The following is a 23,676-nucleotide window of genomic DNA, read 5'->3' as shown; positions in this document are numbered from 1 at the left end:
GATTACTTCTGATTTAAAAATGTACTTATATAGTGTAGCCTGAATGTAGTTCTGGAGGTAGAGAGTGATATTGCACAGTACCAATATCTAGAGACAGACATTTCAGGTGAACAAAATCCACATGGTGTGCTGATAATTAACTGGGGCTTGGAATCACCCTTTTGTTCTCCAGACCCAGAGTTCTTCCCTGGCACTCAAGGTTACTCTCATAATGAGAACAAGTGAAGTTTTTCACAGCCTTTTTTCCACATTCCTTCCATCTGTTGGGATGAGCCTCTTTGTCCTTTCTGTACTGCACCCTGACATCTCACATTTTGGAAGCCCTCAGAGCTCTGTCACACAGGTGCCTTTTGCTGCCTCACTGGTCACAGGTTGCTTTTTCCATTCTTTTCCAGGGAGCTGTCTCACCTCCCAGTGACCTTCTCTCAAAATCCACCCACCTGATCAATTTTTTCTTCCCCTTTTCAGTTCTAGCAGCCATCTTCCCTCACTGAAGTCATTGTCTCAATCCTGACCTCCTATTTTCAGCATTCAGCTTTAATATATTTGTAAATAATGCACCTGCTGATGTTGATTAGGACTGCATTCCTCCTTAATCTCTCTGCTGGTTAAGTGCAGGGCAGCATCCTGTTCCAGCTCGTGCTGGCAGCAATAAACTGCTGAGAGCATCTCCCACTCCTGTCCCACTGCCTTGGCTGGGTCAGGAGTGGATGTTGGCTCAAGGTGCTGCCATTTATCATGGCAGATGAATCTTTTGGAAAAGAGCACCAGGCGAGCTTTATTCCCCTTCACATAGAATTGGTTCCAGTGACCAGGGCTTTGGGAAGTTGATTTATATAGCTGCCTTTACTGGTGAGTCACTTGTAACAGATATTTCTGTGCCTTGTGCAGTGATAAAACTTGCCTATGAAAGATGCTGAAATAATCACGTGCCATCCTTTCCAACCTTTCTCAAGATGATCATAGAGTAGCTCTCATTTCATCCAAGTTTCAGCTAAAATTTAGTTCCTTTGATATCTGGACATGGTGGTTTTGTCAGTGGTTCATTTTGAGCCTCTTCTTCTGGACTTGATATGATGAGAAGTTGTCCCACCTCAGCTCTGATTATTTTTTATCCTTGAATGGAGGGCTGGGTAGAGGTGGAAGCTGATGTTGTGCATTGACTTCAGCAGCAAAGATGGTTTAAGAAATGCTGCTCTTGGCCACTTGTTCCAGTCCCCATTGTCCCATAAATGAGTTCTTTGTGGGACAAAAGTTTATTTTAGCCCTCTCCGTGATTTTACTTCTTTCCCATATTCATCTCCTTGATCTTGTCCATAATGAAATGGACAGTGAGGAACAACCCAGGAGTGAAGGCAAGGCACATCCAAAGGTGGATTTTATGCCCTGACCTGGCTGTTTGTTTGAAATTTGCCCTTGTTTCATATCAAACACTAGAAAAAGCTGAGTAGGATTTGTTTTGCTCAGTGTGGTTTCATTGCAAATGTCCTTGGGCTGTGTGAGATATTCCAGAAAGTGATTCCAAGCTTTTTGTATCCTGTCATGCCCTTGGGAATATTTTCCAAAGTCTTGTCCAGGAGTATTTAAAGTAATCATAAGAGGGGCTCCACCCTGGAACTGTGCAGAGCCTGGTGTGTGCTGGGACTGAGGGGTTTATAGGAAACATCCTGGAATCTCCACCCAGTGTGTGTGTTCCAGTTTGCCTGGAAAAGTGAAATTCCTGCAGTTTCACACTGAAACCTTGGTAACCTGTGGAATTGTTTTCTGTGGTGTCTGTTGGCCTGACAGCTCAGCTAATTACATCCTACATAACAAAAATTGTCCATGGGGTTCTGTTTTATTTGCTTTCTCATCTTGGCTGTCACTCTGGGACTGGTGTGATCCCAAAGTTCCTTCTGGGCATCACGTGGTTTTGAAGGTGATTTCTAATCAAGCATTTCTTCCTCTTCTTCAGCAGAACAAGAGGTTCTTCCTTTCTTGGAGGAGCCAAGGGAAGGGAGCTCTTCCAGGGTTCATTTTGCCATGCTGGAGCAGGTATTTTTAACTGTTGTAGGTCTTTGTAACTCATAAAACAGCAGCAAGTTCATGCATTTGAAACTCAAGGCCTGTTCCAACACCATATGGAATGAACTCTGCAAGGTGTTAAGTCCACTTAATTCCTGCTGCCGCCCTGGTAAATTCCATGAAACATAAAAGCTGGGCACAGTAGCACAATCTCAACTTTGCAACTGCAGAGCTAAGAGCCAAAATAATTGACTGCTGCCCACAGAGACTGTTCCTGGAATAACTGCTAACACTTAGACATTCAAAATGGCCTCAATCCAGCTTTCCTGATTTTTCTCAAAAGACTTCTTCCCACAGTTCATTATCCTTGGAAAGTTGCTGGTGCATGCTGAGGAAGGATAACTTTCTGAAAGGACAGCCTGTCATTTTTGGTATTGTCTCAGGGAGCTGCTGTAAGAGGGTTGGAGGATTAGTGCTCATCTGGAGCTTAGGGTTTTTCTAAGGAACCTTCTCTGAGGCAAACCTTATCTTTGCTGAGATCATCCCTTCTTTAGGAGCTGAATAATCTCCTTGTGCTTCCATCAAACTGGGATGTGTCATGCACTTGGAGTAATTCTGTGTGATACAAGCCTGGCTTCAAATGGCAAATCTGATGGTGATGGCAGGAGGTCTGAGGTCTGCAGCCAGCCCAGCCATTGCTGGGGGCAGGCAGGAGGAGTGAGGAAATGCCTTGGCTGGTTTGGTGGCACGAGTGACACCATGGTGACAATGCACATCCCCTGTGGGCTGCAGTGTAAAAAGGGCATCCTGCTCTGAGCTGGCCCTGCACTAAACAAATGCTGTGGCACCACAGGGATTTTGTCAGGATGATGGTCCCCACCCCCAGTGCATGAGTGTGTCTCTTTGGGGCTCCCTTTCTGGGGTTTGTTTGGGATTAATGACGTGGCTGTGCATTGTACCTTCTCATGGCTTGCAGTGGGATTTCTGCACGTGTGCACAGCTGCTTGCTGGCTCGAGAAGTGTGTTCCTGAAAAGATTTGTGCACAGATTTTTGTGCTTCGGGCTGGGGAGCAATGTTCCTCTTAGAGTTGTTTCTTTTGCTCGTGACAAGATCTCACATCCACTTCCCATTCCTTCTGTTATGCTGAGCACATCACGCTGTGTCTGTCAGTCATATTTCTGTGCCTGGCACAGTTGTACACCTTGACTTCTCATTATAGGCTTAGCACAGACAGATGTGGCAGAGAAACCCGCAGAGAACCCACTCCTCCCTCCATGGTAGCTCCATTCCCTGTGAGGTTTCTCCTTTTTATCATCTCCTGGCCACATTGTGCAGTTAAAAGCTGGAAAGTTCACAGGTCTTCAGCCCATGCTTGCTCCATCCTGCTACCACCATGGTAAGGTTTGGGTAAAACTCCACTGTGGGAAGTGAAATCCACTGTGGGAAGTGTGTTCCTGGCTGGCAAATGCATGTGCCTCACTGAGGAGCTTGAACAATGATTTTGCTGCTATTTGAGGGTCATAAACTGAGTTAGGGAAGACATTAGTTGAAGTGATTTTTAAATGAAGTTAAAGCTTCAGGTCACATGCTTAGGTCAGGAAGGAAGGAAAGAAAAGCCCCTCTTCCCTGGAGCTGTGCTGCTGTGACTGCAGGAATGATGCTGGGAAGAGCTGCTGAGAAGACACTGCTATTCTGGAGTGTCACTCCAAGGGAATTCCTCTCCAGTTTCCGACTCGAATAAAGTACAGATTTTATTTGGTGGGGTTTGGGTTAAATGAGACAAAGGGAGAAAGGGCAGATCCCATTTTCCACTTGTGAGTGTGAGCACAGCTTGAGAGGCCAGCGTGTGGATCTGCAGAGCTGCCTGAGATCACATCTGTGGAACAAACCCTGCAAGAGTTTTGCCTTCATGCCACTGTTGCCTTTGGTGTAGAGTGGTGTAAATGCACAAACAGCTGTGGTGTGCAGTGAGGAGTTCAAAAGGGCTCAGCTGGAACTAAGAATAACGGTACTGTACCAGACAGAGCAAGAATCTCTCCAGCTTACTTCAAAATATGCAACTTGTTAATAGAAAATATGCTCCAGCTCCTCATGTGTCTACAGAGCACAGTGCAGATGTGTACTTCTTTCACTGTGAAAATAGTACAAATGGAGGTCAGATGCAGATGAAAGTCAAGCCTTTCACACTTCAGTGACTGATAGTCTATTGTGTTTTTTGGGTGGGGAAGCAGAGGTGCAGGTGAGGTCAGGAGCTGGCACAGGGAAGATGGGGCAGGGGTGGGTGACAGCAGCATCCAAATCACTTATTCTTAGTGCTGCATTTAAACAGAGAAATCCCTTTTCTCAGAGGATAATGCCCAGTTCTGCTGAGCACACTTAGGAGGGCTCTGCTGCCCAGGGATTATGGGCTTGGGAGGGCTCAGGTTCTTAGGATGGTTAATTCCCTGGGAGCATCCCAGACCCCTTGCTGCCCTTCTCTCAGTCCTGAAACTGGAGAGAAGCCTGGCCTGCTCTGCACCAGGTGTTATTTGGCTGAAGCAGATGAATAAACCACAACTTATCACTTATTTATCAGAAAGATTTGAAGTATTCAAAGCTTCTGGAAAACGATATTCCCAGAGGGAATTTTGTATAATGTGTGGTACTCTGGGGTGGGGGGTATATTTGAGTTTCTATTGAGTCAGATTCACAAAATGTAGGGGATTAAGGAGCTCCAGCCATGGGCAGGGCTGCATGGTTGGTTTATTGAGGGGTGTTGCTGTCAGCAAAGAGAGATTTTTACTGTTTGTTCAAGCCAGCAGAACTTGCTGGGAGGATTATTGTTAGTTTGGGGTACACCAGCTGACAAAATGCCCAACTGAGTGTTCATCATGAACCTGGTCAGCTCTCTGCTCTCTTCTGGATTTGTATTCCATCTGTAGAAGGAGAAACAGAATATCTGCTTCCTGTTGATCAAGGATTTTGGTCATTTTTATACAAATGATGGAGAAGAGCTGCAGTTGGTGATGTAAACACCACGAGTGGGCATCACAGGGCCAAAGTGGGTACAAATGTGGGGTTAAAATAAATTAGAATCCTGCATCTTTTCAATGGCTGCTTGTGACATCACACCCTGATCAGCAGTAGGGACAGAAATACACAGAGTGCTGTTACAAGCCTGTTAAAATCTGTTTATGTGGGTCTGTTGGGGTCTCACCATGGGTTCTGGTGCCTCCATCAGAAGTGCAGTTTAGTCAGCAGAAGGAGTTCCAGTATGGACTTTATCCTGGGCATGTTACATGCCTGGCACATGTGAAAATCAGTGGGATGTTTGGAAATCCATATTTTGCCAACTGGATGTCAAATCCTGTCCTAGAGATCCCTGGATGGGAAGCCAGACTTGGCTGTGGGATTGGCTTTTCAAAGATGTCTGAGCCTTGGAGTTTGCAGTCAGGGACAGACAAGGAAACGCAGCCAATCTGTTTTTTGTAAAGAAGAAATTTATTTTTTAAAAAGAATTGTTTTTCAAAATAGTTAAATCTGTATTTTGATTTCAAACGTATCGTAGGACATGAGGAACTTAATTCTGTAAGATCAGACAAAGAAAACACCAGAAGAGACTCTCAAATCCTACAGGTTCCCATGTCATGCCTTCAGTTCCTATTAAAATTTTATCTAATGGCGAGACAAAAGCTTCTTCCTCCAGCAGTGAGTGACTTTTTTTCAGTGCAGCCTGAGTCATTTCAGACCAGACAGCTACATTCCCTTAGGGATACTGGTTTACAGTCTCATTCTAGTAATAACTCTTCCAGCATCCATCAGATTTGCAGGCCCAAAAGAAGCTCCTACAAATCCTTTAAGGTGCTTTTAAAACCTTAGATAGATAGGATCCTGTAAATTACAGACAAAGCCTGAAACTAATTTTGGGTGGGACAGGGAAGGGCTTTTTGTGAATTACTTAAAAGACCCTGTAACTCTTCTCTGCCATGTCTAAATTTGGATTTAATGTATTTTTGGTTGGTACCAGCCATGTAAATCAAGGAGTGGTATTTGGTGCAGTGTTTAATCTCAGCTGCCACTAGGTCTGTTCCTTAATAAACCACTGATGCTCTAACAGTGCATATTTGTTATGCCTGCTGGATTTATCAAGGCTACTTTTAGTGGTGACTGTTCAGGACAAGATTTTGATAATTTTTCAGGCGTGATGCAGACACACTGAAATAGTACCTAGGTCTGTAAAGATAAAGGGGAAACTGGCAAATTTATAAAATAATTGGGGTGGTCAAATTAATTTGGTGTTCTGAAGCTCTTGGAAAGCTTAGCTGCATCTTCAGGTACCTAAATATATATACTGATAATATTTATAACTCAACATCTTTTAACCCCTGGTTCATGTGATTGTATGTATTTGCTGATGGCTGACTCGCTTACTTTGTGGAAACACCAGCAATATTTTAAATAACCATAAATATAACATTTAAACAAGGCAGAATGTTTTAAGGAGAAGCTGTCGTGGGACTGCTAATGGAAACAATTATTAATGGTCTGCATGATTCATGGGGGAAGAGCCCAGGGCTGGTGGTTACTGTAGAATTCTCATTTCTTCCTGCAGGGGAGAGTTACGTCTGCTCTTCAGACAACTTCTTCAAGAAGGTGGAATACACCAAGAACGTCAACCCCAACTGGTCTGTCAACGTGAAGACCTCTGCCAACCAGAAAGCACCTCAGTCCCTGGCCAGCAGCAACAGTGCCCAGGCCAAGGAGAACAAGGATTTCGTGCGCCCCAAGCTGGTGACCATCATCCGCAGCGGGGTGAAGCCCCGCAAGGCTGTGCGTGTGCTCCTCAACAAGAAAACTGCCCACTCCTTCGAGCAGGTCCTCACTGACATCACTGAGGCTATCAAACTGGAGACAGGCGTGGTCAAAAAGCTCTACACCTTGGATGGGAAGCAGGTAGGAGGTTTTACAGATGTTACGTTTTTCTTCCTCTCGTCGTGCGGCTTTGCTGACTCAGAGCAATTCTTGAAGCCTAAAATGAAGCTGAGATGATTGTTGCCATCTGTTCCCTTAGAAGTGTGGCTTCTCATGCCAGTGGTTAGGTTACTAAATTCTCCCTGATATTAATACCAAGTAAAGAATGTAGCCGTGGCTCTGGGTGGAGCAGATGCTCGCCCTGCACGCTGGCGTGCGGTGCGTGTCTTCTGGGCCAGCTAAATAAATAACAGGGGGAGCTGGGCTCACAGCCACCAGCTGATCTGGCTCTGGACTAACTGGAACGACTCTCCAGCTTTGGTGAAACCGTGCTGCTTGACTTTCCTTGCCCTCTGGTGAAGGCTTGCTAAGATAAAGTGATTAATCCAAGCATGCCCTTCTGGCCAGCTCCAGAGCCAGCAGGGAAAGTGTGGAACTGTGGAGCATTTCCTTGACTAACTGCACGAGGAGGTAACGTGCAGAAAGAGTCAGAAATATTTAGCAGGTCATCAAAATGTGCTTCATGTCTACATGTTGCTGGAACTGAAGGAAACATCTGTCTCTTGTTAGCAGCTACACAGCAACGAGCCATTTCATATTGCTGTATCTATGAAAAGCCTTAAAGGAATGTGGGGGATCATTTTTAGAGCTGGGAAGAGCTAGATTCTTCAAGGACAATTCTGAGCTTGATTAACATTTCTGTTTATTGTAATTGAGGAACGATCTTATTTTTGTCACTCTTTTTCCTGCTCCAGATTCTGGAGTGAGGCAGCACAGCTCTTGTGTGGATTTGGATGCTGGCTATTCTAGGGATTGATGGTTTTGCTTTAAATTTACTCTGTCCTGTCTCTGGAGAAAATTTTTCAAGCACTGGCTCAGTCCAAGAAAATGCAGATTTTACAGATAAAAATGTTCATCCCAAATACAGGTTCCTACATTGTTCTGCAAAGTCCAGGAGTGTCACTCTGACCTGACAGTCTGGTGTCCCTGCCCAGAGCAGGGGGCTGGAACTAAATGATCTTTAAGGTCCCTTCCAACCCAAATCATTCTGTGATTCTTGCTTTGTCCCATCCTGCATCCTGCACATTAGTTATTGTCTGGTGCAACTTCAGATACACAAAAAAATCCCATCTGTCTGCCAAAGCTTTCCTTTCCACTTGCCTCAACACAGCACTTCTCCTTCCTCAGATTCAAGTTTGAACATGAGAGGGTGACTGTCCAGCTGCACTGTCCACAGACACAGTAACCTGCTGGAAGTGAGCAGTGATCCCACGAGTGATGCACTGGAAACGTTGGGAGAGAGCAGGGAAAGAGGAAGGAGAGAGTCAAATGCCCTGTGCTCGCTGAGGTGGTGACACCTGGGCACAGGACCCTGCCCTTTGTGTCACAGCAGCTGTAGAGGGTTTCATTTTTGGGTCTGGCCTGAGAGCAGCTCCCTGCTCATGCTGACACAGAGTCCTGCTGTTCTCCCAGCTGGGAAGGGGGGTCTTAATCTGAACCTGTGAGTGGCCTCAGTTCCTTGAGAGCTGCTGGCAGTTTGGAGGGAGATGTTGCTTTGGATGGTGCAGGAATAGGGACGCTCCATGAGCTTCCATCAGACTCCTCTCTTCTCCCTCTTTTAGCTGTTTACAGGAGCAAGTGGTGATTCCCTTCCACCTCTGTCAGGAGGGCAAGACAGGATCAGCCCTGATATGACATTTCACTCGTTTCTCTGGCATTATAATTCACCATTTTATGAAATGAGATACTTGATTGCATGTTGGAGACATTGCTGGGAGTTCCAGTGTGTGCAAATGTACACCCAGTAATGCAGTTCTTGAAAACAGTGAGACTGTGATTTGGCAATAATGGGATGTTTGATATTTGTTTGCAGCACCAGTTGCTGTTGAAGCTTCTTGAAGAGCAAACCTGGTTGCCCAAGGCTTTCTTTTTAGTGGAAGGTTTCCTTCAATGCTTGTTTATTATAGATGTGTGTTCTAATGTGGAAGTCAGAGCTAGAGGCTAATGCTGTCTGTTAGGGTTTCCATGACATACTGCTCCATAAAATCTGACCTCCTGACATGACATTAGGGGGTTTTGCATGTCTGATGCTGACATTAGAAAGAGATTACTGCGTGCATGATTCTGACAAACAGCACTTTATTTTCAGGAGGAAATATTCATGCAAAAATGCAAGCTGCTCAAAGCTGAAATACTGACAAGAATCCTGACAGTCTGTCTTTTTGAGTGCCATCAGAGGCACGTTGCTCCCTCTGTTGTGAAATGATAAAATTTACAAAAGGAACGTACAAAGGGAAATCATCCTCCCTCAGTCCACGAGCTGGAACTTAATGAGGGGAGATGATTATTTTATTTATAGGCATTTCCATAGTGCTCATCAGTGGAGTAATCAAGATGCTTTAGAAGTACAGACAGTGGTGGCAGTGACAGGGTGGTGTGTGAATAATTACATTTCTGTGCACTGCAGACCTGCTGCAGTTGGAGTGCAAAAGCAGCTAATTGAGAGCTGGTGGGCTGTGTTTGAATAAATGTAGCACTCAAAACAATAGTGGGATTAGGTTATTTTAATGAAATTGTGTCTTTGTATGTCTTGGGCTGGCTGGAGAAATATGGCCTTTGAAGCTGCTAAATTAGCATCTTGTGTTTGAGTAGTTTATTTAACTTGCACATATTTCTAATCTCTGTACTCAAGCTCCTTCCCTCCCTGGAGCAAATCTTCATCTCTTGATGCACACCCCTGAGCTCAAAAGGTTTTTCAAATAGTTCACCAAAAATGAGTCTTGGCAGGGGATCACAACAGAGATTTACCTTTGGAACTTCCATGGCTGTACAGGAAATGGTGTGGGTCAAAGAATTCAGTGCATTAAACAAATGCTATCATGGGCCAGATTCAGTGCTTGGTTCCATGACTCCAACTGCTGTAGAGCTGAGATGTGTAACACATGCAATTAAAACTCACACATTGAGGGTTTAATTTGGTCAGGCCTGTGGATCATGCTGGACAACAGTTATTTTGGTAGATTCTTCCTCCTTTTTTAAACTCTCAGTTCTACCCAATGTCCCAGGCAAGTCTGGGTTCCTGGGAGCAGTGGCTGCTCCACAGACACAGATGACAGCTCCTGCCTCGTGTCGTTAACCAAGCAAACTGGAAAGCAGGATCTGAGACCCTGCATGAAGTTGCTTTCAGATAATTTGAATGCAGCAGGCTGAGCTAGACTTTGCAGAGGTTGTGTAGATTTGCTGTCCTGAGCCCCTTCCCCACCATGGTGCACAATGGGTCGGTGCTCTCTGGGGAGAGCAGCTGCTCCATCACTGGCTGCTGCCAGCACCTTGCTTTGCAGGTGGGCTCTGCCTGCATTCCTCCCTGCTTTTCAGTGACCTGTGAAAGATGATGTCTTCTGTGCACACTGAACTTCTCTTTTCCTGCCCTGTATTTTATTCCAAGGTCTGAGAGTTGTTCTGCCTGAAGAGATGCAGTGACAAAAATCAGTCTCTTTTTTTTGGTCATTGGCTGAGTTTGGTGATACTCTGGCATTAACAGAAATTCATCAGACATGTTCAGTTGTACTTTAGCATTAAGATTTTTTTTGTAATTTGGAATTTCTTCTTTTTCTCATGGCTGTTTTATTGCCATGCCTTAATTAACTAAACACCCTTTTGTGTCACCCAACAATTATCATCACCAAAAATAAGCAGAATAGGTGCTGTTCAGAGCAGGACAGCTTGTGTGCTTCAGCTGCACATAAACAGAGATATTCTGGTCAACAAGCAGGGAACAGATTGTGGTTTTAGCCAGGATAACGTGCAGTGATCTCCTCAGTCTTTGAAATCTTCAGACACAGGGAGAAGTCACCCATGCTCAGCTCGTTGGCTGTTCCCTTGCCCAGGCACAGTGCTGCTGCTCCATCTGAGTGTTAGCTGTCTCATCAGATGAAATTACATCCATTTCCATATGTCAGGGCACTTGTGACTGTGCTCCCGAAAGAATTTCCAGTCTTAATAAAATGGTCCCCTCTAGCAGCCTTAGTTTTGATAAGGATATCAAGTGGCAGGTGATGAGGGGAGTTCATTCTCTGTTTGCAAAGCTGATGCCAGTGCCCCGGGGGCCAGCCCACCTCTCCTGGCCAGGCAAGAAGTTGCCATTTCATTTTAGATTTCCTGCACTGAGGAAGGGCAGCAGCCACGGAGGGAAGCAGGATGACAAACTAACAGCAAGTTTAAGGTTGGGACTTTGCCATCAAAGTCAATAAATTAGTGGATAAAGCATCTCCTAAATACTGCACTAAGCCATCCCTACAAATTGCACTGGAGAAACCAAACTTTGGACTTGCTGCACTGAGTTTAAGCTGGTATTTGGGAAAAAAAAGTAGTAAAAACTTAATCACTCAAGTGTTGATACAAGCAGTGCACCAAACTCTTCCAGGATAATGTAATCTATTGATTGTATTAATGAAATTGTATCAATGATACACAGAACAAGGTTCGTACTGAAATATAAAAATGTCTCCAACAGCTGTAGTCTGTAATTGGTGCTCAGGAAGGAGGTGACACCTGCGTGACTGTACCCAGTAGCATGTGCATTGCTGGAAGATCAGAGGGAACTATTCCCTCCAGAGCCCTGACAGGAGTTAACTCACACCCTGAGGCAGCAGGTTCAAGGTTACAAAGTGAGCAAATTGCTTTGTGTTGTGTTGAGGGGAAGGGCGTCAGAACAACTGGTCCTTCCAAGTCGTTGTCTGGCCTTTAGGATACTGAGAAACCTCATTGAAATGAGTGCAGAACAAGCAGCTCCATGCACTCGTGTAAAGCTGGAATTCAGCCTGGAAGGAAATCAGGGAGGAGCAGGAGAGGGGTGCTCTGGATCCCAGCTTCTGCTAAAGCTCCTGCAGCAGCCAGTGCCAAGGGGAGCAGCGAGCCCCACCTTCCATCCCTGCTGCACAAAGCTGGAACAGCAATCCTGGCTCTGGTTTGCATCTGTTCTCAGCCCTTCCCTCTCTGAGCCTGGTGCTGAGATTTGCCAGGCCCTGTGTAAATCTCCCATTCCGACAGCAGGAGGACAGGTCTGGATGGGCAGAGGAACTGAGCAGGCAGGATCCCTGCCCGCACCTCTCAGGCCGGGATTAAGCCCAGCCTGGCTCCTCCCCAGGGCTGTGCAGATGCTCTGGCTTTGGGTGCTTGCGTGAGATTATTCCTCTGCAGCAGCCGTGTGTCAGGAGGGGAGGATCAGTAATAATGGATGGGCTGGAGAACTTGTGAACCCAAGTCACTTCCAGAGCCAGACAGCACAGCCTAGTTCTCCATCTTCAGGGAGCTCTCAGTGCAAGCTGGAGGTTCAGCTCTGCCTGATTCATGCAGTGACTAGACACTAACACAGACAAAACCAATTAGTCCACAGGTATCCCACAAGGATTTTAGCACTCACTAGAATGAATAAGCCGAGCTTCCATGAGTGTGTGTCTAAGTACTCATGGTAAAATATTCAGAAGACTTTCCAAGATGTTATTTAGAAACCTTGTGCTTATTAATTTCTGTTTCCTCGTGTCTGTGGGCCACAGAATCTGGGTGAAGAGGGGGAAATTCACGGTCTGGAACACTGTGAATCCTAATTCTTGTGCTTCTTAAAGCAGGCACAGGCTGATCTCAGCAGCTGAACTCTTGACCAGACCTGTTCTGTGAGCATTGTACTGACCTGGCTACCACTGGTGTGGTCTCTGACCCCTCCCTGAGATATAGGTAGTGATGGAAACAGGGAAAAATGGATTTAAACTGTCAGAGGGCAGATTTATATTAGATATTAGGAAAAAAAACTCTTCCTTGTGAGGGTGGTGAGGCCCAGGCACAGTTTGCCCAGAGAAGCTGTGGCTGCCCCACTCTGGCACCATCCAGGTGACAATAAATGAGCTTTAAGGTCCCTTTCAGCCCAAACCATTCTATAATTCTGTGTGTAGAGCAAGGGGAGACAGTGGAGGACATCATCTTGCAGACTTTGCTGGGTGTTTTGCCATTGCTTTGCCTCACTCTCAGGTTCTGGAGGAGGTGTGATCCTCCTGCCTGCCATCCACAGGGCTTTGGTGCTGTGTGCTCACTGCTGTTCTGCAGATCCTGCCTGTGGTGAAGTTCTCTGCTAAATCTGTTTTTCTCTCGAGACAGCGAAGCTCCCAGTCCACAGGCAGGCTCCAGAGTTGCTGTTTGCTGGAAATGGTTGATTTTAGAACCATGCACTGACCACTCTCCACATAAACACCTGCTCCTCGTGTCACAGATGGCAGGCTGTCAAAAATATTGAAAGATGCAGTCAGAGCTGACCTGGTGACCTGGGAGTACGTGGCCCCTGGTTCTGCATCCTGGTGCTATTCACACCCCAAAAGAGATGTATGCTAAAAATTCGATCCTCAGTAGCATCTTTATTTTAGCAGTTCTCTCTGTCATACAGAGTGACATGTTCCCTTTTCACTCTGAATCCCAAGAGGGAAGGGGATTATTCACTGTAGTGCCAGAGGGCTTATCTTGGAATAAATGGGCTGAAAATGAGCAAGGGAAATAAGGCTGAATATCTGGAGCTGTGGACAGGCCAAGAAAGCCTTGTTGTTTTTTTCCATTGTGAGTTTGTGTCGTTGTGTGAAATTTATGTTTCTGGTTCCTTTTTGATGCTTCAGCAGCAATCCCACCACTGTGAATGAGAGTTCTCCATGCTCTGAGAGGGAGAAGCTTACACTTAAAATATCCTAAGCAATGGTGTGGATTCTTGTAAATGTCTTATTTTGATCACTTGGAATAATCAAATATGTGAATTTCCCCTGTTTGTAATGGGGAAATGTCCTGCTGGTGTGCCAGGGTCCTTAGTGTTAGGCTGTGGCATCACACATTATTTTTGCTCACCTCTCCTTACCTGCAGTAGCTCAAAGATTGAGCAAATACCCCCTGAATTCCCTCAGGGGGACACACCTTGAGACTCTCCTGGTGGCTGGTACCACGTTCCACACCTTGTTGCAAGTTCACCTCTTTTCCTTGACTGCCTGAAACCACTTCTTCTCTCCCCTTCTCAGCTCTTACTGGCCTTCAACCAAAAAAGCTGTTTCCACTCAGTGGCAGGTAAGTTATGACACACTTCACACTTTTCTCCAGGAAAAACCTGCTCTGGGTGTGAATAAAGGCAAACAACCAGGTGACATTTCTGGTGAGAAATGGTGTGGTAGGGCTGTCAGCCAGCACAACAGCATTTCCTTCTTTCTTGCCTCTGAAACTGCACATGGGCTCAACCAGTGATTATTCATTTTTGTGTTAGTACCTGAATCTTGATGGAGCTTACATATTAAGGAAATTAATCTGTGCTGCAAAGGGCCCTGTGAGTGTGAGAGATTCTCAAAACCCTCCTCACTCTGTCTTTTGGCCACGATGCCAGTGACCCAAAGGTGTTTTAATGGGTCAGGAAGGGAAGGAGGGACAGCCTTGCTCATGTGCAGAGGATGCAGCCTCCATGCACCCTCTGCTCTGCCAGGAGTGACAAAAGACACACAGAAATGTGTGTCACAACAGCGTGCCTAAAGGAGCTGAGGAGGAAAAAAAGAGTTGGATGCAATCCCTGGAGCTTTTTAGAGCTGGCCAAGGTAAGTAGGGAAGTGCAGAGAGGAGCTGTGAGAGCTCAGGGCTTTCCCAGGGCTCCTCAGGCTGCAGAAATCGATTAAAGTAGAGCTGGAACTGCAGCTCTGCTCAGGCTGAACAGGGAGGAATAAGCAGGGCTAATTCAGAGCATTCTCTGAGCCACAGGCACACCCTGCTCCCTGGGAATGTGCAGCCAGGCCTTGCTGGATGTTATGTACTGGACATATAATAATAATAATAATCTATACTATTAAACTCAGTTCTAGTTCCCTGGTTAACTGCAAACACTGTGTGTGTGAGTAAACACATTTTTATCTGTATAAATACATTTTACTAAGTGTTGTACAACACAGCTCGGCTGCTCAATTTGCTGTCTAAGCAATCTTAACTCTTCCTGCAGTTAAAGAATCCCCGGGACCATTGTGCTCTGATATCCTCGAGCCATGTTATTGTTTTTTGTTCCCTAACCCTAATAAACCAAAACCAAAGGCATCTCACTGTGGTCTTTAACTCCACTTTGAAAATGTTTGCTTACTTTTACATTACTCTTTGACATAAATGCAAATCTCAGTGTTATTAACAGTTTTAAAATTAGCCACGTAATCTAAAGTAAGTAGGAAATTAATGTGTATTAGCTCATAGTGCTTTTGTATTTTTTAATCTTGAAAAATACCTCGGAACAAGGATTTTTCAGCTAGAGTGGGTGTAAGAGCTATTCTACCTTTTACTGTTTCTCTTTTCATTTCTTTTTTTTTCCCCCAAATTCGGGATTTAGTTATGAACAAAAACCCAATGTGAGGAAGATGAGATAATATGCCTCATTAATTAGCAGGATTTTTCCAGGGGATTTTGCTCCAGTCAGAACTGGCATGAGAGGTCAGTCCTGCCAGTCCTCCAGGTCTGAGCTCTGTTATCTGGAGGACAATGAGCTCAGGGAGCTTTTATTGGCTCCACAGGGATAATTATGCAGCCCCTGAGCCTGCAGGGCAGCAGGGGAGAGCAGGGCTGGGGCTCCTTCCTCCCTGCCCTGCCCTGCCCTCACCATCTGCTCCGTGCTGCTCCTCTGCTGCTCCATCCCCTGGGGCTGCAGGACCCACAGCTGGGTCCTGGGGCCACCAACTCCTGTCTGTGGGCATCAGTTCCTGCCTGTGGGCATCAATCCCTGGCTGTGGGCATCAGTCCCTGGCTCAGGGCATCAATCCCTGGCTGTGGGCATCAGTTCCTGCCTGTGGGCATCAATCCCTGGGCTGTGGGCATCAGTCCCTGCCTATGGGCATCAATCCCTGGCTGTGGGCATCAGTTCCTGGCTCTGGGCATCAGTCCCTGTCTATGGGTACCAATTCCTGGTCATGGACATCAATTCCTGCCTGTGGGCATCAATCCCTGGGCTGTGGGCATCAGTCCCTGCCTATGGGCATCAATCCCTGTCTGTGGGCACCAATCCCTGGCTCTGGGCATCAATCCCTGTCTGTGGACACCAACTCCTGTCTATGAGCATCAATCCCTGTCTGTGGGCACCAATCCCTGGCTCTGGGCATCAATCCCTGTCTGTGGACACCAACTCCTGTCTATGAGCATCAATCCCTGTCTGTGGGCACCAATTCCTGGTCATGGACATCAATCCCTGCCCAGGGGCATCAATTCCTGTCTGTAGGCACCAAGTCCTGCCCGTGGGCATCAACTCCTGCCCATGGGCATCAATCCCTGCCCATGGCAGAGCAGTCCAAACCCCCACCTGAAACACCTCCCTGTGCCCCTGGCAGAACAATTTATGGCTGCAGGTGTTGTTTGTTCTGTCTTTATTCAGGTTCTCTGAACAGGGAACAGAAATGGGTTTAAGAAAGCATCTCCTGGTGTGTGCACTCTTCTGTGAAAGAAGCATTTGATCAAGTTATTCCTGTGCCCCTGCACTCTGGACATCATCTCTTGTGCCCTTCCTCACTCCCTCATGCCCAAAATAGTGCAGACAGAGAAGCAGAGTGGGACTAATGGTCCCTGCTCTCCTCTGTGTGTCTAGCAGTGAAAATACACCAGGAAACTCAGCTTCTGTGCTAGATAAATCAAGGGAAAGATAAAATTGTGAAAAAATGTGCGAAAAAACCCTTTCAGCCTGATGATCTATTAGTGTAAAATAATAAAACCATGGGTGGGGGAGAGCCAATAAACATTTAAACTTCAAAATTCATGAGGAAAGAAAGGCTCCTTCAAGAACCTGAGGTAGTGGTAAGTGAAAATGTTATCATAGATTTGAAACAGCTTTAGAAGAAGAAACCAGGGTAGAAACAGCTCCTTATCAGAGTAAAAGGAAAAAAAAACCAAATGGTGTTTACTATCTTCTTGAGTGATCTGGAGGTAGAAGCACTTGGTGAAGATGATGAAAGGACTGTTGTAATAAAAAAGTTGGGAGACTGAGGTGAACAGGCAGTGTAATGGATGATTGTAAGTTCAAAGCAGCACTGGTAGAAATTACTCTTATATTTGTTTTTTTAAACTAAAAATTACTATTCTGGAGAGAGGATTGCATTTGCTGAGGCAGGCTAGTAAATAATATCTTAGCAGAGAATCAAAACAGCATGTTAAAGCATATGGTATCCATTCAAAATTCAGGCAGAAAGGAGAAGCTTTTAAAAATATTGCTGTGTTCCATTTATCTTTCCACTTCACCTCTCCACATTCTCAGATGTGTCTCAGAGTATGGAAGGAAATAAAGAGCTGCTCCAGTGGCTGTGCTGTGCTCTCACCTTCTGAAGCATCCAGGAGGGCTGGGCTGGCTCCTGCAGGTGCTTGGGAACTCGTGTTCATGCAATATTTTGGAGCTGGGGCTTTGGTGAGACTCCAAGGGGGTTACAAATGGTCAGAGCCTGTTTTTTTCTGGAGCACTGAGTGCTGAATCATGCCCTGCTCACAGTCCTGGTATATTTTCGTGCCTGCAGCTTTGAACCTGGGAGTTTGTCTGTGACTGGGCCATGGAGGTGACCTGGCTGCCAGGTTCATTTCTTTTGGAGATTCAAAGTTCCCAGTTGTGCAAAGAGGCTGAGAGAAGCTCCAGCTGCAGCTCTGCAGATGGGGAATACCCTGAATTTCTAAATTTCTACAGCCAGGTGACACATCATATCCCACTGCATGGCATGGTGTGGTGCAGCCTGACTGTAAATAAAGGGGGCTTAAAATAAAGCTGGGGATGTTGCAATGAGCAGCTGGGACTCGGTTTCTTCATGCAGGAAAAAGCCCATTCTTTATTCACATAACTCATTTCTATACATTTTTCACAGATCTCATGTTTAACTCCCATTGGCTAGTAGTTTTCTTGCCTCCTAATTAATTGGTTAAAAGATGTTTTGTTGTGTACGTGCTAAAACTCTCTCTGTCACTCAGATGTTTACATATTTTCTTCACTGATTCTCATGGGACAGATCTTTTGTTTATGCAGGTGCACATTTATTTTCTTACTAGAATAGATAGTTGTTAACTGAGTTTTCATTCTTCTGGTTCTTTCTTCTGGGAACTTACAAACTACTGCTACCTTAGCTAGAGTAGCAGGACTAAGACTTTTTTTAAAATAATATCTCTATCTGTCTGTGACATGGGGGCACATTTTTAGCCTGGGAAAAGGTGTAGCTTTTTGTAGCTTCTCTCTCAGCCACTTCTGTAACTTTTGCTCTCCTTTTATCCACCAGAGAGTATAAATGGAGAGAAAAATACATCCCCCACTTTCCTCCCCACCACCCAGTGTTAACAGGAACTCACAAAACATTCTAGTAATGGAAAAAAGCAAAAATCCAGTGCAGCCATTTCAACTTGGTCAAAAAAATTTAAACTTGGCAGATAAATTATTTGGGGAGAAATGCTGAGAAGCATTTTCAGGCAAGCAAAAAAATCTGTGTGAAACCCTAAAGCTGAGCAGCCTTCCATCATGGAGCTCAGCTTTAGCCCATCATGAACTAAACTTCTCTTTCTCAAATGTGCAGATATCAGGAACCTTATCAACTGCTGGCAGGCTGCAGGATTACATGTAAATGAAGTGTATCAAAGAGTCGAGTTAGGTAGCCAACATTAGGATCTAAGAACATTTTTCCTGCCTACTTGAAAGCCCTTCATAATGGATTAGAAACAAGAACTTACATCTCTTAATACCAGCTGAAATTTGAAGCATCTTTTTTGCTTCTAGTGAATTTTAATATTTTGAGAGAAAATGGTGCTGGGGATTTCCTTCATTTTAGACAACCCCAGTCACAGAGGTTTGCAGAATGATGTGTTCACTTCACAATCAAAATGAAAGCCATAAGGCTGAATTTTGTGCAGGAGACTCAATAGAGTTGTTGGCAAATGTTATTTTTAGCACTGTACAGCAACAGAGATCTTTACAGTCTTGGCATTTCTTGCAGTTCTAAAATGGAGAACAGCTCTTGAAATGTCTGCTTTTCCTTGAATTTTCATCCATGTCATGAATTTCTTCATAAAGTTTTTGCACTGCTCTTGGCAGCAGGTAGTGATTTAGTGCCAAGCAGTGCAGAACTGCTCCATTTTACACCATTTCTGCTGAAGGCCCTTTCTTCCAAAAAGGAGATGCTGGAGAAAATGCCATCTGATCCTCACATTCATTGTTTGGGTTGTTTCCAGTTGCATGTGTTCAGTGTGGTGTAAAATGGACAGCAGATAAGGAAAAATAAAGTTGGGCCAAAAGTGCACTGAGCACTTTTTTACAGATCTCATAATGAGTGAAAACCAACTTGTTTTTTTCTTCTCAGCACGTCTCACAAAGACCTTCTTTCTCTCAAAAGCAGGAGAAAATAGCCCTAGGAAATCTCTGCTGTCACAGATGAGTGGCAATGTGCTGCAGGTATTCAGGAGTGGTCTGGGGCTCCTGGCATGAATCCAACTGCTCTGTGTGACCACGAGTAAAGCAATTAATTGGTGTTTTCAGTCCGGGCTGCTGTGACACATTTAAACTCGCAGGGAGCTGAAATGAGTTTGTCAATTTGTCTTTAATGTCCAGGTTGGAAGAGTTTTCACACATCTGTGTCTTAGCTGCCTTTAGGTAAAGCAGGGCTCATTTGTAAGGCTGCTGAGAGCTGGGCAATGCTGTGGCTCAGGGAAGGTGCCAGCCAGGGCTTCTCAACCCTGCCTAAATTCTGCAGGAAAAATGTTAAATCTATTGCCCCTGTCTAAGCAGAGCTGTACAATCAGGGACAAGCAGAGCACACTTTGAATGGTCATTTATCTCTGCATTTCCCCTCCTCCCATTTTATTCACTCCCTGCCTGTGTGCATGGGGATTTGCCTGTTTGCTTTGCTTTCCTTGCCATATTGTTCCAATTATCAGACAATCTTTTTTCACCTCCACTTAACTCACTCGTGGGTATGACTTACAGCTGAGACAATGCAGTCATTCTGGCAGCTGCATCCTGGGCCACCTTCTGCTGCTTTTTTGGACCACCAGCTAAGACTGATGGAGAGTAGGAGTCTCAAAAACATCACAACAGATTGAATTTCCCTTCTTTTCATTGCACAGCTTACAGAATACCTGTTCTGCAAGGGTCTGGCTTCTAAAAACAAAAGAAGCATCCGGGTTCTGCCCCCTCAGCGGGTGAGATCCTCGGAGAGGGCAATCTCTGGTGCCATTTTTAGGCAGGAGACAAAGCTGAGATTGATTCAGTCCCAGCCTTCACGTGTGCTTCCTTTCCATAAGTCATGCTTTCAGTTCTGTGCAGCCTGGCAGCTGCCTGGGCTGGTTGCTTGGTGACGCTCTCAGCAGCACAAAGAGCTCTCAGCTGGGAGGCCGGGGCTGCCTGCCACAAACAGCTGGGATAATTTTATTTGTCTTTCTCTTGTTCCCCAGTAATTGCCAGGACCCGAATCAAAGTCAACATAACAGAAAAGGCAGCACCAGCAGATACTATTTCTGGCTTCTTTAGCACGCACCTCTTTCTTTGCAAATCAGGGAAGTGACAGCGTGTGCCATAAGTGCCCTGGTTATTTCAGAAATTCAGAAATGAAATGAAAAGAAAAGGTGTCATTTCCACAGCTGGTTCAGGCAGGCTTTTACCAGGTTCTATATAAAAGCAACATGTGAGACAGGGATTTGGATTTATGAATCATTGTTCCTTAATCCAGTGTGTGACTGCCTGCCTGTTCGTTCTTTGTAATAATCCTGTGCTGTGCAGGTCATATCTGTGAAATAGCTATGAATGACTCCTCCTCTGCCTCAGAAGAGCACGCTGCTCCTTGGATTATTTGAAAGGTAAAACAATGAACAATACGTTGATTCTAGTCAGGTGTTAATGGCTTTTAGGTAATTTATTTATACAAGGTGCTATGTAGAAACAAACAAACCCTAAATGTTGACAGTTCAGTGATGAAATGCACACTAACATGGACAAACTGATGTATGAATGCACACTAACACGGATAAACTGGTGTATGAATGCACCAAGGATCCACTGTTAAACTCAAGACCAGAAAGAGGTGTTGGTTTCTGGCATTTTCCTCCCAGATCAAAGGCCCTGAGGTACCCAGAAGTAAAACTACCTTTTGAGAGTTTGGGTTGCTGTGCTCCCAGGGCTAAAGTCAAGAAAGATTGAGGAACATGAACTGAAGTGGAAGCACACCTGCATAACTCAGTGCTAAATGTAGCATGCAGAGCTGCTGAGGGAAAGGGCTGCCTTGGTGTGATCTCCTGATGTGACTGTAAGGATGAGAACTCTGAATTTTGGAGCCTCACACTCATGAGCTGTCACAGCAGGTGTTGTAGTGGACACCTGGGGGCTTTGGACCTTTTATTTATGCCCACATTCCTGCACAGGACCTTATTACATGAACCTTTGAAGCAACACCAGCCAGGGTGGAATTTCTGTCTTTAAAAAACACATACTTAAACCATAATCTCTTTTTTGCCCTGAAAACATTTAGTCACTCTAATACAGGCACTTCTGGCACAGTTTTCAGCCCTGAGCTGGTGCTTCCCAGATACTTTTTGCATGCGTGGTATTTGCATGGATTTTGTTTTCCTCACCGATTACTCTGGGATGTAGCAGACAATCATCAGGGCAATCCTCTAGCTCATGCTTTAGGGTTTATAGGGATCACTGAGGGGATCAGGATGGAATTGGCCTTTCCAGGCAGCATCATACAGAAAGATGTAAGTACATTTGTGAAGGAGGAGCTTCCCTGTTGGCTGAAACATCAGCTATTAGCTCCTCACAGAGGCTGTGCATGAACTGATCCTCTGTGGCAAATCCTTATGTAAATGCAACAGCCTAATCCCCTTGCCCTAACAGGAATTTCACACCTTAATCCTCGCTGTGTTCAGGGCCAAAGACATTGCTACCAGGCAGTTTGAGGAGTCCATCCTTTTTGAGGGAGATCACTGGGTATAAGTTTGTGGTACTAGAGAAGCTCTAGTCTTGGATTTGTAGGGAAGACTGAAGCATGTCACTAATAAAAGAGAGGGGATTATGTTCCTAAACTGTCAGTGGATTTCAGAGGATTTGCCACACCAAATGAGACCATTAACCTACCAAGTCCTTCATTTTGCCCCTGGCTGACTCTTTGCTGTAGCTGGAAATGCTCCCTGGGCAATACAGCAGGGTCTGCAGGAGGGGGAGGAACAGGATTCCCTCCTGAGCCCTGCAGCAATCCAGGCTGTGCCCTGCAGCTTAACTGAGTCCTGGGCTTCCACTGCTCAGGTTAAAGGAAGTGTCCATCAGTGCAGGTGGTGTCATTCTGAATAAACCTGTAATTTACATTATTATGTAACCTCGAAGAAGTACTGAAAAGGCCGGAGTGCAGCACATGGTGGGGACTGGGCAGTGCCTTGAACTCTCATTTTTCTATATAGATATGCATTAATCTCTCAGGCATGGGGATTTATCTCCTGCCCAGCTGCAGAGCCTTGTCCAAAGCTCCCTGAAGTCTGTGGAACACTTCCACAGGCCATGACCTCAGCCTGATGGTCCAATGCCTTCCATGACAAAGGGAAAACCAGCACTGCTCCTGAATTGTCACCTCTGACAATAAGGATGCCCTGGTTTCCCCTCACTAATTGCCTCTCACACAGAGGCTCCTTTTCTCAGCCTCAGAAGGGTCACGTTTGTGTCTCTCGTGCTCCTGGCTGTGGAGATAATTTTGGGTGCCAATTAAGCACCTGGATGTGCTGCGATGGAGCATCAGTCCCCCATGCTGTTTGCTCTGCCTCCTCGTGCCCTGAGCAGGGTGGGTGTCACCTGGGATCATGATGTGTGCCCAGCAGTGGTCAGATGGCCATTTGGAAGAAATCTATGTAAGTGTGTCCTGTTTTTTCCACTGCCAAAGCTTTTCCAGAGCAGCCTTTTGTTTTCCTTCATTCCTCACTGCAGAAGCTTGTTACTCCCTGCCTGCTCTCTTGTTGTGGCTCCAGCCCCTCTGGGTTGCTCTTTGTCTGCCCCTGTTACTCCACTCTGCACTTTGGACTTGCTTTTCACCAGGGCACGAATGAGGGTCTTCAAGAGAGCCTTTATCCCCATTCTCAGCAGAGTCCATTCTCCCCTTGCAGCATTTGCATCCAAAATGCCAGCACACTGACTCAAATCTGCTGCTACACAAAATAAGCCTTGATTTTATGTGTTTTTTTTTCTCCCCCAGGCCAGCTGGCTGTAGAAAGTTTTGTTCTTTCTAACTCTAAATGCTTGTGTTGTTTTTAATTGAATTTGACTGTAGCTCACTTAAAGTTTGTGGCTTTCCCTTAGGAATGATATCACTGTCCCAGCCAGCTCCTGTGGAGCAAGGACTGGAAAAACCTACTTAAGGACAAACTATAATTTAGGAATCAGCAATGTCTGATGTAGCAAGAAATGTAATTTTGGAGGGGAAACCATTACCCAGTCATTTAAATGCTTCTGTCATTTGGAATAAACCCATCTGTAACAGCAAAGGTCACGGCATCCCCAAGAGCTACTTTTATTTTTTTATTGTTTTACTCGTGTCTAGCACTGAGTTAGTGACCTGTGTGCAGGTCTGTCCCCTCCTGCAGATTGGCCCTGCCCTGGCTGGGCTCAGTTGTGATTTTAAGGAACCCCTGAGAAATGCAGAGGCAGCTGTGGCAGTAATCAAGTCTCTGGGTGGATCCCCTGCAAATGCAGCCTT

The 23,676-nt window shown here is 45.4% G+C and overlaps 1 protein-coding gene across 4 annotated transcripts in view; it reads left to right on the top strand.

Moving 5' to 3' along the window:
* Positions 1-23,676, top strand: part of DCX (doublecortin) — an 82,630-nt gene that overhangs the window by 4,876 nt on the left and 54,078 nt on the right. For all 4 annotated transcript variants that reach the window (XM_088172951.1, XM_014877159.2, XM_088172950.1 and 1 more), the window contains one exon: positions 6,597-6,937. In XM_088172951.1, the coding sequence (XP_088029077.1) occupies positions 6,597-6,937 (341 nt within the window). The remainder of the gene's footprint in view (positions 1-6,596; positions 6,938-23,676) is intronic.

Source organism: Sturnus vulgaris, chromosome 14 (assembly GCF_052056855.1).
Source record: "Sturnus vulgaris isolate bStuVul1 chromosome 14, bStuVul1.hap1, whole genome shotgun sequence".
Taxonomy (NCBI): domain Eukaryota; kingdom Metazoa; phylum Chordata; class Aves; order Passeriformes; family Sturnidae; genus Sturnus; species Sturnus vulgaris.
Note: the sequence above shows the minus strand (reverse complement) of the source record. Positions and strands in the feature narration are given on the sequence as shown.